At 44.7% G+C, this 18033-nt stretch overlaps 1 protein-coding gene across 1 annotated transcript; it reads left to right on the forward strand.

The window, feature by feature from the left end:
* Window positions 1-8815: 8815 nt before the first annotated feature.
* Window positions 8816-16458, forward strand: LOC140128573 (mucin-17-like). The gene is made up of 8 exons (XM_072150272.1): window positions 8816-8863; window positions 11526-11627; window positions 11926-12047; window positions 13169-13227; window positions 13665-13819; window positions 15334-15393; window positions 15487-15649; window positions 16275-16458. The coding sequence occupies exons 2-8, from the start codon at window positions 11549-11551 to the stop codon at window positions 16456-16458; spliced, it is 822 nt and encodes a 273-aa protein (XP_072006373.1). The 5' UTR covers window positions 8816-8863; window positions 11526-11548.
* The last annotated feature ends 1575 nt before the right edge of the window (window positions 16459-18033 follow it).

Consider the following 18033-nt stretch of genomic DNA (forward strand, 5'->3'; position numbering starts at 1 on the left):
AGAATACAGCTCAGACTGATACAGCTCAATGCCTCCCTCTGGCACACCCCTCCCATCTCACCTTAGACAGCTCAGTCTGATACAGCTCAATGCCTCCCCCGGCCACTTTCCTCTCATCTCACAAAAGACAGCTCAGTCTGATACAGCTCAATACCTCCCTCGGCAACACCCCTCCCATCTCACAGCAGACAGCTCAGTGTGATACAGTAGGTCTTGCTGCTTCCCTCCCTTATATGTGCTCCTTATCCCTCCAAGTGATCATCATCTCAGTAATATTAGAGCAATAACACAGTACAGGGATAATGTGCACCATGATATCAAGGATAAGGAATAAGACATGTCACCTTCATAGGTGGGCAGTTAGGGTCCCTATATCTAGAGTGATACTGACCTCCTTTGTGGATGAGTCTCCTATACCTATGCAGTACATCACACATAGTATATAAAAACCAAGACCAGGGATCAACCACACAAGGCGCGTGTTTCGAAGATATCTGAGGGGGGGGAACTCTTGTGATTTGTATTGTTTTTGTATTATTATGAATTAAAGGAGTATTAAATGTCTCAAAAAATGAGTCTATGCCTATTGTATGGTAGGTTTTTCAGTAATATATATAGTATATATACATATATAGTATAGTATATACATATAGTATATACATGGTCTTTAGTGTTTTCATTGGACTCTACACGCCTGCAAGGCGGCCTAATGTGGCAAACTCTCCATGAGGAGAACTTTTACTCCCTGACCCTAGTCAAAAGCCTCTCACTCCAGTTTCCTACGCTCTACTGAAGAGACGCAAACACACAGAAACAGCTGGGAATCTGTTCCTTCGGGAATAGACATACTGGTTTAGCTTTAATCCCATATCATGTCATTAGGCTTCCTAAAAGTCCATGCTTGATGGTAAGGGGGCTGCCTTCCAAGGTAGCAAAAGAGGTGTGGTTTTCCTTATCCCATCCTTTAAAACGTATTTGCATATTTCCCATTGGTAAATATTTGAAGTGTAAAGCAAATTAATTCACTGATTTATTAACATTTGGAATATCTCACACAGCAACAACCGAAAACGAAACATCTGCTCCTGGAACAACAACTACAGAGAATGGAAAAGAGACCACTGTGTCACCTACAGCCACCACCACCACTACAATCCACACCACTATGACCACCTCCACTATGACCACCACCACTACTACTCCTACACTGACCACTCCAACCACCACCATTACTACAACCCCGATCACTACAACCACCAAAACTACTACAACCCCGATCACTACAACCACCAAAACTACTACAACCCTGATTACTACAACCACCGCCACTACTACAACCCCGATCACTACAACCATCGAAACTACTACAACGCCGATCACTATAACCATCGAAACTCCTACAACCCCGATCACTGCAACCATCGAAACTACTACAACCCCGATCACTACAACCACCACGACTACTACAACCCCGATCTCTACAACCACCACCACCACTACATCTTCACTTACACTTCATCCAGGTAAGTGCTTACTGGTCTTCATTGATACAAGATTTTGAAGTAATTAAAAAACACCAGAAGATGATGATATATCAGGGCTCTGATTATACATGGATCCAGTTCATACAATTTTGTCTTTTTTCAACAGTTATTTGCCCTAATGGAGGAACGTATGATGGAAATAAATGTATCTGTACATCCATGTTCTACGGGCCATTTTGTGAATCTGCTCTAGACAGATTTGAACCCGGTAAGACAATAGTATACTGACTCCTGTTAACACTTAAAGGGTATTCTTCCCATGAAGTCAGGATAACAAAATAACACATTCTCTAATTTACTGTTATTAACAAAAAATACAGCATTCCACAGAAATAATTCCAACCTGTCTTTGTCAGTCCTGGTCTACACAATTTTGGTTGCCCCTAGATCCGACCGTAAATCTATGGTCGGATTCTTCTCATAAATAGCTTCTTCTGTCTGCACATTCTCTGCCTTCTGACCCTCCCCCTTGGATTACAAGATCAGCGCAGACACAGGCACGTCTGGATGGAGAGTGGGATTATGAGATTGTTTTTGAGGAGGTCAGGACTTCTTCAACCATAAATTTCTTGATTTGTCCACATAGTGCAGAGACCTATGTGTATTAACACATGTACACACATCAGGTAGACCAGGGCGGCCATTTTGTAGTTGGGTATATATGGTTCCAGAACAGATGTGTGATAGCAGTAGCTTCAAAACATAGGGCACCATCTACATGTACCCTACATCAGATACACTGTGGCCCACATTTATCAGGCTATCTGTGTCAGAACTCTATCGTAGATTGTACTGGTTGTACATGTATTTATGAGGTGTTGGCACCAGTATTGTGTCGATAGTGAGGCACCACCCTGTACGATAGTGAGGCACCACCCTGTACGATAGTGAGGCACCACCCTGTACGATAGTGAGGCACCACCCTGTACGATAGTGAGGCCCCACCCTGTACGATAGTGAGGCCCCACCCTGTACGATAGTGAGGCCCCACCCTGTACGATAGTGAGGCAAAGTTCACTACGTGCGGTTACCCTCACTATTAATAAAGTGGGCCTACATGTGGTCACGTGGATGACGAGAAGGCCAATGTGACTTTTGGTAGAGGCTTCAGGTCAACTGCCGTGATGATCTCCATGACTTTTATTGAATTCTAACCTAAAGAAACCTTTCTCATCTTCATCTTCTTCTCTCCCGCAGAGGTCGTGGACACATCTGTGAATGTGGAGATGAGAATCCTAAAAGAGTTTGATGAAAACCTGAATGACCCGGAATCAGTAGAATTTCGTGAATTTGAGAAGGAGTTTAGAGAAACCGTAAGAGAGAAGAAAGACTAAGCCTGAGATCCCTCGTCACCTCCATCCCAGCAGAAGATATAAACTCTGCTCTTTGTTTCCACAGATGAGACGCGTCTATTCAGGACTGGAAGGGTTCAAAGACGTAGAGATTGTCGGGATCAGGTCAGTTTATATAACATCATATATCATCTCCAACACCTTCAACCCTTGTGTGGGCCTCCAAGCTAAGCAATGGCTGAGGGCCACAGGTGAGGATCTAGGAATTATGCAAATATATTTTCCATGAGGGGACAAGAAAAATATTGCCTCTTATCTACCTTGTGAAGCAGCTCCCTTAACATCAAGCATAACTTGATGTTAATGACCCGATGCAGGAATAAAGCCAAACCAGTATTTCTATTCCAGAAGGATCAGATTCCTAAATGTAGACAGCACTGTTTCGATGTCCTTTACGTGTCTTCAGTACATTGTAGGGAACTGGTTTGGCTGAGTGAGAGGCTTTTGACTTGGGTCAAGAAGTAAGAAGAGTATAGAGATAGAGAAACTATATTATACAGAAAAAAAGATGAAAAAAATGATATGCTGGGTGGGCCGTAACCAGTGAAGGGGCAAATCATGAATGACCCCATGAACTAGAGTTGTATTACTCCATCAGAGCTTGTATATAACAGGATGGTCTATTGGACATACATGAAGGACCATCTATTCATCATCTATGTATTACTCTGTTAGACCTGGAAGCATCATCGTGGACCATAATGTGATTGTGGAAACAAAATTCCAGGACATTATAAAAGATCAGTACAAGGAAATCCAATACCTGGTCTTGAAGGAGCTGGAGACGTCAGAACTAACTAACTGCCAGGAAAATAGTAAGTGCCTCCAAATCTTCGTCACTGTAGTCTAATGCATTCAAAATGCAAATATCATTTATAAAAAAAATTTAATGTTTTGAAAAAAAAACCTTCTGCCTGCCTCTAGTCACCACTAGAGGGAACTTTGTTGCTTACTGCATACAGATTTGAATGCAGTTCAATGGGAGTTATCTAAATGTTACCCACTGGTATTTGCAGTTAGACCAAACAATTTTTACTGTACTGTGCAAAAGTTTTAAGCAGGTCTGGGCAGCAAGAATGGGGCACATTTACTAAGGGTCTGTCGGACGCATTTCCGCCGGGTTTCCTGAATTTTTCCGATTTGCCCTGAATTGCCCCGGGTTTTTGTCGCACGCGAGCGGATTGTGACGCATCGGCGCCGGCTTTCATGCAACAAAAATAGGGGGAGTTTCCGTCGGAGAACCCGACTGATTCGGACAAACCGCGTAATTTAACTTTCTAAAATGTGTCGCAAGATCAGCACTCACATGCACCGGGAAGAAGAAGGTGAACTCCATCGGACCTCAGTGGGGAAGCGACACCTGCAGGAAACTGGACGCACGATCTTAGTGAATCACGGCAGCTCCGAATCCTCGTAGGACATTCCGGATCTGCGGAGTCAACGGGACGGGTAAGTTAATGTGCCCTAGTCTGTCAGTAGGGTATTTCTATCTATCTAACATAATGGCGATCGTCCAGAAGAGAAATCCCATCAATATTTGGTGTGACCACCGTTTGTCTACAAATCTGCATCAATTCTTTTAGATGGGCTTCAAAATAGCCTTTGAAGGGACTTTCTTGAAGTTCTTGAAGGCTTCTAAGAAAACTGTGTAGGTGTGGACTTCCCCAATCCTTCTATCTCTTCTTGTTATCCCTGGAAGATCCTGAGATCGGGGTTCTGTGGGGACCATGTCATCACTACCAGGACTCCTTGTTCTTCTTTACACTGAAGGTCTGAGATACATGGCTGGATGTTTAGGAGCATTGTCCTTCTGAGGAATATATTTTGAACGTGATGCATGGACTTTGGAGCTTTGGTGGAACTAAACTTGATATCCCCGGCCGCTCTGGTAATATAGGACTACCGGCTAATACTATCTCTCTCTCTCTGTATCTCCACAGGTACTACCACACATTTTTGTGTTGATAAAGGATCTATAAAGGTCTCAGAGATGGTGGCACCAGATATCGGTAAGAATACAACCCCTTAGACTTTGGATTCTTCATCGTATTTTGCTCGGTATAAACATCATCTTGTTACTTGTCTCGGCAGATGAAATTTGCGCCTCTGTAATTGATGAAGATCTTCAAGAGTTCTACAGCCCAGTGATCACCGCTGATGGTCTGTCCTGCGTCTCTCACTGTGATCCATCATCCCCCCAATACGTGGACTGTAACGGTGGTCGATGTGTGATCGGAAGCCAAACCGGACTACAGTGCTAGTGAGTGTCTATCTATGTCATGTGTGCGGGCAGTGGTCTCGTCATGTGAGGACTATTTCAGTAGAGTCGTCATCCATGGTGGTGACCTCCTGTGTTTTTAGGGTCATTGTTCAGGCTGAAGTCCAGAACTCTCTTTATCAGGTTTTTCTTTGAGGTTTTCTCTGTACTTTTTCTCCAGTCTCTTCAATTAAAAATAATTTCCAGGTTTCCTCCAGACATGAAGCTTGGAATTGAGGCTATGGGGGCTTTTTTTCCCAAATTCTAGTTGGGCACTCATATAAAATTGATCCTTTCTGGCCACTAATCCCAAATCGGTGGAGTGCTGTAGTAATGGTTGACCTTCAGAGCTCAGCCATTGAACTCTTGGTCACTTCCCTTAGCAAGGTCCTCCTACCTTTGGAAATCAGTTTGGTGAGGTGTCCAGCTTTAGGAAATCTGCTGGTGGACACTATTTGCAAGTTAAATACGGTGCACGGTCCGACTGAGTTCCGCAACGCCCCCTAATTTGTGTCACATGGAGGCCCGTGAAGCTGCGCCACAAAAGGGTCGCATGCACCACAATCCCAGCGCACACACTTCTTATACCTGTGCAAGCCGTGTTCCACTACAAGAACATGCAAAGTCTGACAAAAGTGCGGCGCAAAGTCTGTCCCATTGGGGGCCATTTACTAAGGGCCCGATTTGCGTTTTCCCGACGTGTTACCCGAATATTTCCGTTTCGCTCCGATTGTACCTGAATTGCCCCGGGATTTTGGCGCACGCGATCGGATTGTGGTGCATCGGCGCTGGCATGCACGCAACGGAAATCGGGGGGGGCGTGGCCGATCGAAAACCAGACGGATTCAGAAAAACCGCCACATTTAATATCCGAAAATGTGTCGCTTGGGAAGCGCTTACCTTCACCTGGTCCGGCTCGGTGTATTCCGGCGCGATCAGATGCATTTCAGCGCAGCAGCGCCACCTGGTGGACGGCGGAGAAAATACCTTCATAAATCCCGTCCGGACCCGAATCCTGTTCAGAGAACGCGCCGCTGGATCGCGAATGGGCCGAGTAAGTAAATCTGCCCCATTATGTTCAAAAATGATAGAGGCCAATGTCCCCTAGGGAACATTAAGTGTGGCAGGAATTTTTTGTACCCTGGATGTGTGCTTCTACACATTCCTATCTCTGAGCTCTACAGGCAGTTCCTTCCTATATCATATCTCTAGGCTCTACATGCAACTCTCTATCCCTCAATTATCTGATGGCACAGGCAGTTCCCTTCTCCTCATATCTCTGACAGGTTCCCTTTAGGTTTTTTACTCTTCATACAGCAGTTTATCCCTGTACTAATGCGTCTTCTCTCGTCCTGCTCACAGTTGTCCCCGTACAGATTCCTACATCTACACGCGGCCGCGCTGCACGGGGCCCATCTCACTGATCGGTCTGTTTGTAGGCGTCGGAGTGATCGCTGCGATTCTGCTCATCCTCGTGGTCATCTTGGGAATCTTCTGCTGCAAAATGTATAAGAGACCAAAACCTGTGCCCAATAACCTCTACTGCACATTGGAGTAATAAATATCACCGACTTACGAGTAATATACAAGGAACATCTTATAATAGATCTAAATAGGATCTGTAATACCACATTCCTCCAGCAGTGGCCGCTCTAGGAGAAATGAGCAGATGCCTGGAGATCATCTGGGCGATCAAACGGATCTCCTTGGATTTCATATAACACATCCTCTTTGATAAGCTCAAGGGCAACAACGAGTAAGGGACAACAACGAGAAATGGACAACAACGAGAAAAAGAAATGAATGAGAAAGGGACAAGAACGAGAATTTGTGGAACAGAAGTTACAGAAGATCATGGCTGGAATATCCTGGATTCTTCTGCTTGAACATCCCTCGAGCTTTTGATTATTGGGTCGTTGTTTGTTATTACATGATACAATGTTATATCTGGATGTTTGCTTTAGGGCTATTTTTTTAAATAAATGTAATTTAAATTCTTAGCCTTGATAAATTATTATTATTATTATTGATAAATGCTTCTAGAAGGGAAGTAGTTGTACAAGAATCAGCCTAAAATGTTTCCGAATTACAAGTGGAAAGACCAGAGCTGAACTATGAGAAGGAATCCCTGGGCGCGTGCCCCAGGGCCCCCACCAAATTGCTCTTAGACATTGGTGATGGTGGAGGCCACTTTTGAGGGCAGAACTGCTAAGCATCTCCAGTCTGGTTATAGTCAGCTCAGCAGACAGTATCACACAGGATAGGATTAGATACACGGCTCAGCAGTCAGTATCACACAGGATAGGATTAGATACACAGCTCAGCAGACAGTATCACACAGGATAGGATTAGATACACAGCTCAGCAGACAGTATCACACAGGATGGGATTAGATACACGGCTCAGCAGTCAGTATCACACAGGATAGGATTAGATACACAGCTCAGCAGACAGTATCACACAGGATAGGATTAGATACACAGCTCAGCAGACAGTATCACACAGGATAGGATTAGATACACAGCTCAGCAGACAGTTTAACACATGATAAGATTAGATACACAGCTCAGCAGAAAGTATCACACAGGATAGGATTAGATACACAGCTCAACAGTCAGTATCACACAGGAGAGGATTAGATACACAGCACAGCAGACAGTACCACACAGGAGAGGATTAGATACATAGCTCAGCAGACTGTATCACACAGGATAGGATTAGATACACAGCTCAGCAGACAGTATCACACAGGATAAGATAAGATACACAGCTCAGCAGACAGCATCACACATGATAGGATTAGATACACAGCTCAGCAGTCAGTATCACACAGGATAGGATTAGATTCACAGCTCAGCAGACAGTATCACACAGGATAGGATTAGATACACAGCTCAGCAGACTGTATCACACAGGATAGGATTAGATACACAGCTCATCAGACAGTATCACACAGGATAGGATTAGATACACAGCTCAGCAGACAGTATCACACAGGAGAGTATTAGATACACAGCTCAGCAGACAGTATCACACAGGATAGGATTAGATACACAGCTCAGCAGACAGTATCACACATGATAGGATTAGATACACTGCTCAGCAGACAGTATCACACAGGATAGGATTAGATACACAGCTCAGCAGACAGTATCACACAGGATAGGATTAGATACACAGCTCAGCAGACAGTATCACACAGGATAGGATTAGATACACAGCTCAGCAGACAGTATCACACAGGATAGGATTAGATACACAGCTCAGCAGACAGTATCACACAGGATAGGATTAGATACACAGCTCAGCAGACAGTATCACACAGGATAGGATTAGATACACAGCTCAGCAGACAGTATCACACAGGATAGGATTAGATACACAGCTCAGCAGACAGTATCACACATGACACTGGGTAACCCTTCGGGTCCTGATCCCTGGCAGTTGTATATATATATTTATATATCCTGGACTTAACCCTGCGGCTCCTGGCAGGTGTATATATATATATATATCCTGTACACTGGGTAACCCTGGATTTAACCCTGCGGCTCCTGGCAGGTGACTCTGTGTGCACAGCTTGGGCCTGACCTCCACTTCCTGGTGCTGCAGGTTTTCTGATCTTTCTGGTTTTTGTATGTAAGTTCCTGGTGTGAAGATGCTTCTGTGCTGCGCTCTGCTCCCTGCGCTGCTCCTCTCTTACACGGCAGGTAGGTGTCCCCTCTGCGGGGTCCTGCGTCACTGATGTGGGGGAGGCGACAGGTAGGTGCGCCCCCTGCGGGGTCCTGTGTCACTGATGTGGGGGAGGCGACAGGTAGGTGTCCCCTCTGCGGGGTCCTGTGTCACTGATGTGGGGGAGGCGACAGGTAGGTGTCCCCTCTGCGGGGTCCTGTGTCACTGATGTGGGGGAGGCGACAGGTAGGTGTCCCCTCTGCGGGGTCCTGCGTCACTGATGTGGGGGAGGCGACAGGTAGGTGTCCCCTCTGCGGGGTCCTGCGTCACTGATGTGGGGGAGGCGGCAGGTAGGTGCCCCCCCTGCGGGGTCCTGTGTCACTGAGAGACCCCTATGGTGTGTGTCAGCCCAGAACCTTGTGTTTTACAATGTATCAGTTATGGTTCCGACATCTACAAAACTCTCGGCGCTGGAATTTTTCCAGTATTTTTTCAGTGCCAAGAATTTCATCAAGGGATCCTGGACTTCTGCAAACAGCCTGGCACCGCCCACTTGACAGTAGCCAACCTAATTAACATACTGGGAGGCACAACTGATACAGATTCCTCCAGATCGGATAGAGCTAGAGAAAAATTTCCACCTATCCTGGGATCTGTGGATGGGCGTCTATTAAAGGGAGTGAAGTGCTGGATTTTGTGGAGGTGCTGAAACATCCCCTTTAAGTTTTTTGATTTTAAGATTTAATTTTTGGTAATTTTTCATGGGATCTTCCACTTTCATGAGTGATAGATCATTGTAGAGAATATTCAGGTGAGGAGCTTCTCCTCCTCCATCAGAGTTCCTACAACTGGTCGGACCCGTTGGACGTGATCCTGGGGACTCGCTGACTATTGGTTTTAGGTTTCTCCGTTTTAGGAGCCCCCCCCCCCCTACATTACAGGGAGAGGATTTGTTTAGAGATCTGGATCTTTCTGGTCTCCGTTGCCTCTTACAGGAATATCCTCATCTGTGGTGTTTATTCTTTATCCACACACAATGGGGCTCATTTACTAAGGGTCCGTCGGACGCACTTTCGTTGGGTTTCCCGATGATTTCCGATTTGCACTGAATTGCCCCGGGATTTTGGCGCACGATCGGATTTTGGCGCATCAGTGCCAGCTTGCACGCGACAGAAATCGGGGGCGTGGCCATCGGACAACCAGACGGATTCGGAAAAAACATGGAATTTAAAAAAGAATGGGGCAGATTTACTTACCCGGTCCATTTGCGATCCAGCGGCGCGTTCTCTGCGGTGGATTCGGGTCCGGCCGGGATTCACTAAGGCAGTTCCTCCGCCGTCCACCAGGTGGCGCTGCTGCGCTGAAGTTCCCCGAGGCCCGCTGGAATGCACTGAAGTTCACCGGCCTATTCCTGGTGAAGGTAAGTGCGAGTCCCGCGACACTCTTTTTTTTTTTAAATGCGGCGGTTTTTCCGAATCCGTCGGGTTTTCGTTCGGCCACGCCTCCGATTTCCGTCGCGTTCATGCCAGCGCCGATGCGCCACAATCCGGGGGCAATTCAGGGGAAATCGGCGCCAATCGTAAATATTCGGGTAACACGTCGAGAAAACGCGAATCGGGCCCTTAGTAAATGACCCCCAATCTGTTGCAAGAGCAGCACTTACATGCACCGGGAAGAAGAAGGTGAACTCCGGCGGACCTCGGCGCAGCAGTGACACCTTGTGGATATCGGGTGTATCCCGGAAGACCCGAATCAGCGTCGAGCAACGCGCCGCAGGATCGCGACTGGACCGGGTGAGTAAATGGGCCCAAAGTCGAAAATACCTAAAAGATACCTGGGACCTACATCAATTTCAGGAACCAGGTTCTGCTGCCTGTCCTGGGGGGAGCGGAGAGGTGGCCACACGTGCTGTGGCTCTCTATCCCTCTCTATTGGAGGGACAAATAAAAACTGAGACTGTTTGTTTTTAATTTAGCAAATTTATTTTGGTTTATCTCCTTTTTTTGTGTTGTGAAAATACAAGAAAAGGCTTGTTTTTTACATGATGGGTAGAGCTTTTTGTTGCGGTGCCAGCAGGTTTTTTTTAGTACTTTCTTCTGTATTGAGCTGAATGAGGGCTTGTTTTTTGCATGACTGGAAGATGTTTTTGTTGAGGTAACAATAACTTTCTTAATCATTTTTTCAGTATTCGCTCTGCATTGATTTGTATGCGGGCTTGTTTTTTGCGTGATGGGTAGATTTATTCATCAGAGTACAGACAATTTTTTTATCACTTTTTTCTACATTCACTATGAATGGAGCAGTATAAGGGCTTGTTTTTTTTTGTTAAGGTACAAATAACTTTTTGATCTCCTGTTTTCTGCATGTGCTGAAGTTATTGATGATCTATCCTAAGGCGAGCTCTTCATTGTCAGGTTGGGTGGGTTCCTGTACCCAGCACCCCACAGATCAGAGGTTCTCAGCAGTTGATATACAGAGTTTGGAACAGGAAGCAGACAGCGCCATTCTCTGTGTAGTGGTCAGACTAGGTGACTGCAGATCAGCTCTCATTCATTTAATTCATATAATAAATGGGGATCTGGACAATCCATAAAATGTAACAATATCACTCCCTGGTACAATCATTTTTGTTTAAAAAAAAAAATTCTTAAATATCCATCTCATTTCTAATTGTCCTGTCTTGTTTCATTATCTTCCCAGCGCAATGTCAGAATGGGGGTTACATGTCCACCAGTGGATGTACTTGCCTCCAATCATTTTATGGATCGCTATGCGAGTTCATTGAAGACATTATCATAACTGGTGAGAATATCATGTAATAATATGTGTAAATTTCCACTCTATTGCCTCTACAGGAAGAAAGAAGTATTGCAGGTTTATTCATTTTTATGGAATATTTGGTCCTCCCCTTTAATTGGTAAATCAAGATGGCGGTTAATACGGTCTCCACCATAAGCCCCACAATATTATCACCGGCCTTCCTTATGGTCCTCATGCCTAGTTATATTGTGATAGAATTAAAGGGGTTTTCCATCTGAGTGCTGGGGTAGATGGGGGAAACCCTAATCCTCCTCTTAATCTTTCTTTTTTTCTACCCAAGTTCAGTCGACCGATTGCTCTGTAAGGGTCAAACTAGGAATCACCAACTGGAAATTTACCAAAAGTCTGGCCGATCCACAGTCTGGGGACTTTAGAAAATTTGAAGAAAAATTTAAGGCTGAGGTGAGAAGTTACATAATTTGGACTCTTGCTCTGATAATAGTTATAGTACTTGTAGCTGCAGCCATGGGACCCACCCAAATAGTTTGGTCGTTGGGCACGGAATAATGGCCAAAAACCACAACATCCTATGACTATGATTGTGACTCCCCCACCAACAACATCCCCCAATGTTGGTTCTGCAGTGTCACACTTGAACTTACCCGTAGGTCCCCATGGATAGTCACAATGTGACCACCATGAGGACAATAGGGACCTGCTAAAAGCAAAGACCGCCTAAACCAACCTAAAAGAAGACCCTTCACCACCTCCACCAACTCAACACCATTTGATGGCACATTCAGAAGGTTTTCTCTTGCCTCCACCATTCCCAAGCAATAAGTCATGTTGGTCGCAACATCCAATGTGCTAATCAAACTCTCTACAGTCAAGTGGGAAGTTCTAGGCTGCAGTAGGCATCGAGGGCTAAAAATACTGACAGGGACTACTCGGGAGTGGTGTCGGCTACAGAAAAAATTCTGAAGGAGCCAGAAACAGAGAAGCAACACCAACTAAATGATAGAACGAGATCAGCACCGATAGGACACTATCTGACTGTGGAAGGACAACCCCCCCCCCCCCAACAGGTAACACCCAGATGTTACATTTATTCTTAAACATCTTGTAACAATCACAGAAGAATGGCACAAAATATCATTATAGGTGGTCCCCTACTTAAGGACACCCGACTTACACCCGAGTTAAAGACGGACCCCTCTCCCCACTGTGACCTCTGGTGAAGCTCTCTGGATGTTACAATAGTCCCAGATTGCAATGATCAGCTGTAAGGTGTCTGCAATGCAGTTTTATTTATAATCCTTGGTTCCATTATGGCAAAAAATTTAGAAACTCCAATTGTCAATGGGACAAAATTTTATTTTTTGTTTGGAACTACAATTATAAAATATACAGTTTCGACTTACATACAAATTCAACTTAAGAACAAACCTAAGGAACCTATCTTGTACTTAACCCAGGGACTGCCTGTATAACAAAACATACTGCAGAATTGTGAATGCAGCTCAGGATGTACTTATGTTACTGCGTACTGACTATGGATTTACTTCTAAATTTTATATCTTTAGATGAGCACCGTCTATTCTCAAGTTTCTGGATACACGAATATCAAAGTCTTCTCGGTGAAGTGAGTACCGATACTTTATAGTTTTGTATCATAAATATGTTATTGAAATGAGACAAATTCAAGTTAGGCCCTACCCACATGATTGCTCCTAACCTGCTGATTGGTGGGGGTCTCAGTGATGGTGCTCTGCAATTTTCGACGGCTCCATTGAGATATTTGGAGCAGAACATTAATGCGCGGACGTCTGCTTCATTACTCTCATGAAGCTACGAATGGTCCAACTGAGGTACGTGAGACCCCATTGAACCCCTCGTGTTTGTGATCTCATCACTGAGACCCCCTCCTGTGGATAGGGCCTAACTTGAATTTGTGGGAAAACTCCTTTAACGGCAAAATTTGACAACCCAACTCAACTAAGTCTTCAAGAAACAAGTTCATCTTCAGATTGATGTTGAAGAGCAGAATTTGTCTCCAATCTCTCCCTTTGTCTCTGGAAGGTCAGACAATTTTGCGGTTTATCATGAAATTATTGCGAAGTTAAAAATAACCGGAAGTGGATCTTTGGCTCGGAACTACTATAAGGTCTTCCACCAGGTGAAGAAGAGTTTGGAGACTCTGAAGAAACAGCATTGTATAAGAAACGGCAACACAAGTAAGTCCCAGTCACCACCTGCATCACACCATATCCAACTGTCCCACATTTGCTGGGACTGTACTAAATGTTTAGTTACCATTCCAACAATTTTGGCTTTGTGATGGTATCATGGATTACCGAGGCCCCCTGCGGATCTCATAGGAGAGGACAAAAAAGCACAAGAGAAATACGTAGATGATCTGCTCACCTGAGGCCAGTAGGAGGATAGCTCAAAGAGGAACTGTCACCCCCAAAAAGACCCCCCCCCCAAATATGCCCCCATAATCCTCTCCTCAGCCCCTTTCTATATACGCTATTTTTTAAAAAATTTATGTTGGGAAAGTTGGTTGTAATAAATTTGACCTCTTACCAAATAAGAGGTTAGATCCTCATGAAGAAGGCCAACATCAGCGCAGGGGATACGAGGATCCGACCTATTATTTGGTAAGAGGTCGGATCTATTACAACCAACTTTTCCAACATAATTTTTTTTTAAAATTGGCAGACATAGAAAGGGGCTGGGGAGAGGATTATGGGGGGCATATTTGGTGGGGGTCTTTTTGGGGGTGACAGGTCCTCTTTAACTATTTGACATACAGAACGCAGCTGGCAACGTGGATGGTGATGGAGTCAAATTCCATGCAAGTTTTCCCATGATTAGAATGAAGGATATAGCAAGAGAGATCCTCTTGAATTTCCCAATTCAGTTCCCAATTTATTAATAAAATGCATGATAAAAGCTATGCGTTTCGGCTTCGGACTGAGGCCTTCATCAGGCTCAAAAAATGTATATGATGTAACTTATTACATAACAATGTTGAGATGGGCTCTTTACACACTTAAAAAGTAATAAGAAATGGCAGCCTCGTTATCGCTACGGGAAGTGTGTCAAAACGAACTGGCTTCATCCGTCACCTGGATAGGTGATAGGAGACGTCAATCAAAGAGCACAGATATCTCAACGACAAGAGGCAACAGATTTTGGCTTGTTATGGCCCCAAAAGTTTGAGGCTCATTTGAAACCTGCGAGAACATTTGTATTTCAGAACGAAATGGGGAGGTCCATAGGTGGGACATAAATATGCCCATTTTTACCAATGCAATTTTGGTAATTTGCCCTTAGGTCTTCACAATAACATTTCGAGACATATACAAAGATCTTAAATGGCCTCTTTACAAACCTTTGATATGGTTTGTCCATTCAAGTTGCAGACAGAGCAGTCAACGTTCGATCGTAAATCTAAGAATCCTAGCCAAGGGCAAGTTGTTTGGGCAAATAGTTCCCCATTTTTACATTGATCAGTAGGATGAGACCAATGGCCAACGCAATGCACAATAGGTTAAGTGTTTGAGGATAGCTGACCTCCATTTTGTCCTCAGGCTCTACTATTGTCCATATTCCCATTGTCTGAGGCTATGATAATGACCGTTGCGAGTTCCCCCATGAATTCCAGCCTTGGGAAAGAGAACCATGTTCTTTGACTTTACCCATCTAAACAGTTCATGTTCTCATGTTCCATTTCCTCTTGCAGCCTCCTTGTGTGTTGGAGACTCTATCACACTCACGCCTATACAACCACTTAGCGGAGATGGTAAGGAAATTCTGTTTTTCAATATGTGATTAGATATCTATTAGATTGTCAAAATACTTGAATATTCTCCTCCCTTTCTTCTCATTTCCACAGATTTCTGCAGTAAGAGGGTACCAAGTGGATTTAATAACTTCTATTCTTCTTACTTCAGTTCTGAGGGGCTAAACTGTGTGTCCGAGTGTCATCAAAAATCCCCAAAATACCTGAACTGTAGCGGAGGGACATGTCTACTGAGCAGGACTGGTCCTCAGTGCTTGTGAGTAGGATCATTGTCATCTTCTGGCATAGTGAGGTCTAATAGGGGCACTAGGGGAACCTACACCAACAGACATTGAAGAAGTGCACTAAGTCACTAGACAATAGCAACCGGGGCATCTAACCACTGGACACCAAGGGTCCAGGACAATCGTAAAGCACGTTGAGGCACCTAATTCTTCATGAGATTGATGCACCTAATCCACACAATGAATAAGGGAAAGAAACCAAAAGTCACTAAATACTGACTGTAAATCCTAGACAGATTTGACCTTGGTAGAACATAACCATCGGACACCAATGGACCAACTCTGATTCATTTCAAGGTTAGGAATTAGGGATTAAAACTACTAGACACCATAGACAATTGGCAACAACCACTAGACACCAGAAATTGGGACACACAACCAATGAATTCCAAGTATGAGGGAGCCACGGTGGCTGGACATAGGAGACTGGATGACAAAAACAAATACAATGGACATCAAGCAATTGGACTAAGAACTGGGGCAACTCAACCACTAGACACCATGGAAAACAATCCTTAGACACTAAACTGAACAGTCTACAATTTAGGGCTATAAATTCTTCTTAACATTTTGTGTCTTCACTGGTTATGTCCACAGGTGTCCGAGGACAGACTTGTACTTATACACATCACCAGACTGTACTGTGAGAATGCCCAGGTCTAGTCAACGTCTACCACCTACAGGAGCACTCATCACTGTCCTCCTCGTCGTTGTCGTCATCTTATGTATCCGGCGAGTGATAAAGAAAAAAGCCACTTATGTGCCACCTTACATGAAGTAAGTAACTAAGGTCTGCCTTTTGTCTCATAGAAATGGGTCATGGAATGGTCCAAGGTCAAAAGGAGTTGAGGACCTCCTAATGTTGCAAAGTTGGTCTGAAGGTGAACATACTGTATACATATGTCTAAATCCACTAACTTCAGCCATAGTGTTACAGGTCAAGTGTGACTTGCAGGAGAAACATTTTGTACGACCCAGTCAACATCTAAAGGCCATAAACACCCCCCCCAATGCCCCCAAAAACATAAAAAACAAAAGGGAAAAAAAAAATCTTGTGATCTGATCTCCTAACGCTCTACTGTAACATGATCCTTCTACGCGTTAACTACCACTGGATCTCATTGGAGAAAACCAACAATATAATGTCTAAGACGGTCGGCCAATGTTGGATTTCATCATGCATGGCTTTTGGCCCACTCCTCATTGAGATGGATGTGAATTCTTGGTGAAGCTGGGAATATTTATTCAGGAGTTGGGAGAGAAGGGTAAATGAGGGTGGTTGATGGAAGCATTTCCAACTGTATCTTGGGTTACCACCAGATCTTTTTGGATCCCAAGCATATAACAGATAATGTGGAAGAATAAACGCCTCTAATTTGAGAAGTTCAAGGCATCTATGACACTGAGTAACAATACACTGTAGATGACTATTAATCTATGAATCCTGCCAACAAGTATCAGACCTAGGTTCCATGACTGGGGCCATGACTACAAGTATCAGACCTGGGTTCCATGACTGGGACCATGACTACAAGTATCAGACCTAGGTTCCATGACTGGGACCATGACTACAAGTATCAGACCTGGGTTCCATGACTGGGGCCATGACTACAAGTATCAGACCTAGGTTCCATGACTGGAGCCATGACTACTAGTATCAGACCTAGGTTCCATGACTGGGGCCATGACTACAAGTAGCAGACCTGGGTTCCATGACTGGGGCCATGACTACAAGTATCAGACCTGGGTTACATGACTGGGGCCATGACTACAAGTATCAGACCTGGGTTCCATGACTGGGGCCATGACTACAAGTATCAGACCTAGGTTCCATGACTGGGGCCATGACTACAAGTATCAGACCTGGGTTCCATGACTGGGGCCATGACTACAAGTATCAGGCCTAGGTTCCATGACTGGGGCCATGACTACAAGTATCAGACCTAGGTTCCATGACTGGGGCCATGACTACAAGTATCAGGCCTAGGTTCCATGACTGGGACCATGACTACAAGTATCAGACCTAGGTTCCATGACTGGGGCCATGACTACAAGTATCAGACCTGGGTTCCATGACTGGGGCCATGACTACAAGTATCAGACCTGGGTTCCATGACTGGGGCCATGACTACAAGTATCAGACCTGGGTTCCATGACTGGGGCCATGACTACAAGTATCAGACCTAGGTTCCATGACTGGGGCCATGACTACAAGTATCAGGCCTAGGTTCCATGACTGGGGCCATGACTACAAGTATCAGACCTAGGTTCCATGACTGGGGCCATGACTACAAGTATCAGACCTAGGTTCCATGACTGGGGCCATGACTACAAGTATCAGACCTGGGTTCCATGA

Source organism: Engystomops pustulosus, chromosome 4, assembly GCF_040894005.1.
Source record: "Engystomops pustulosus chromosome 4, aEngPut4.maternal, whole genome shotgun sequence".
Taxonomy (NCBI): domain Eukaryota; kingdom Metazoa; phylum Chordata; class Amphibia; order Anura; family Leptodactylidae; genus Engystomops; species Engystomops pustulosus.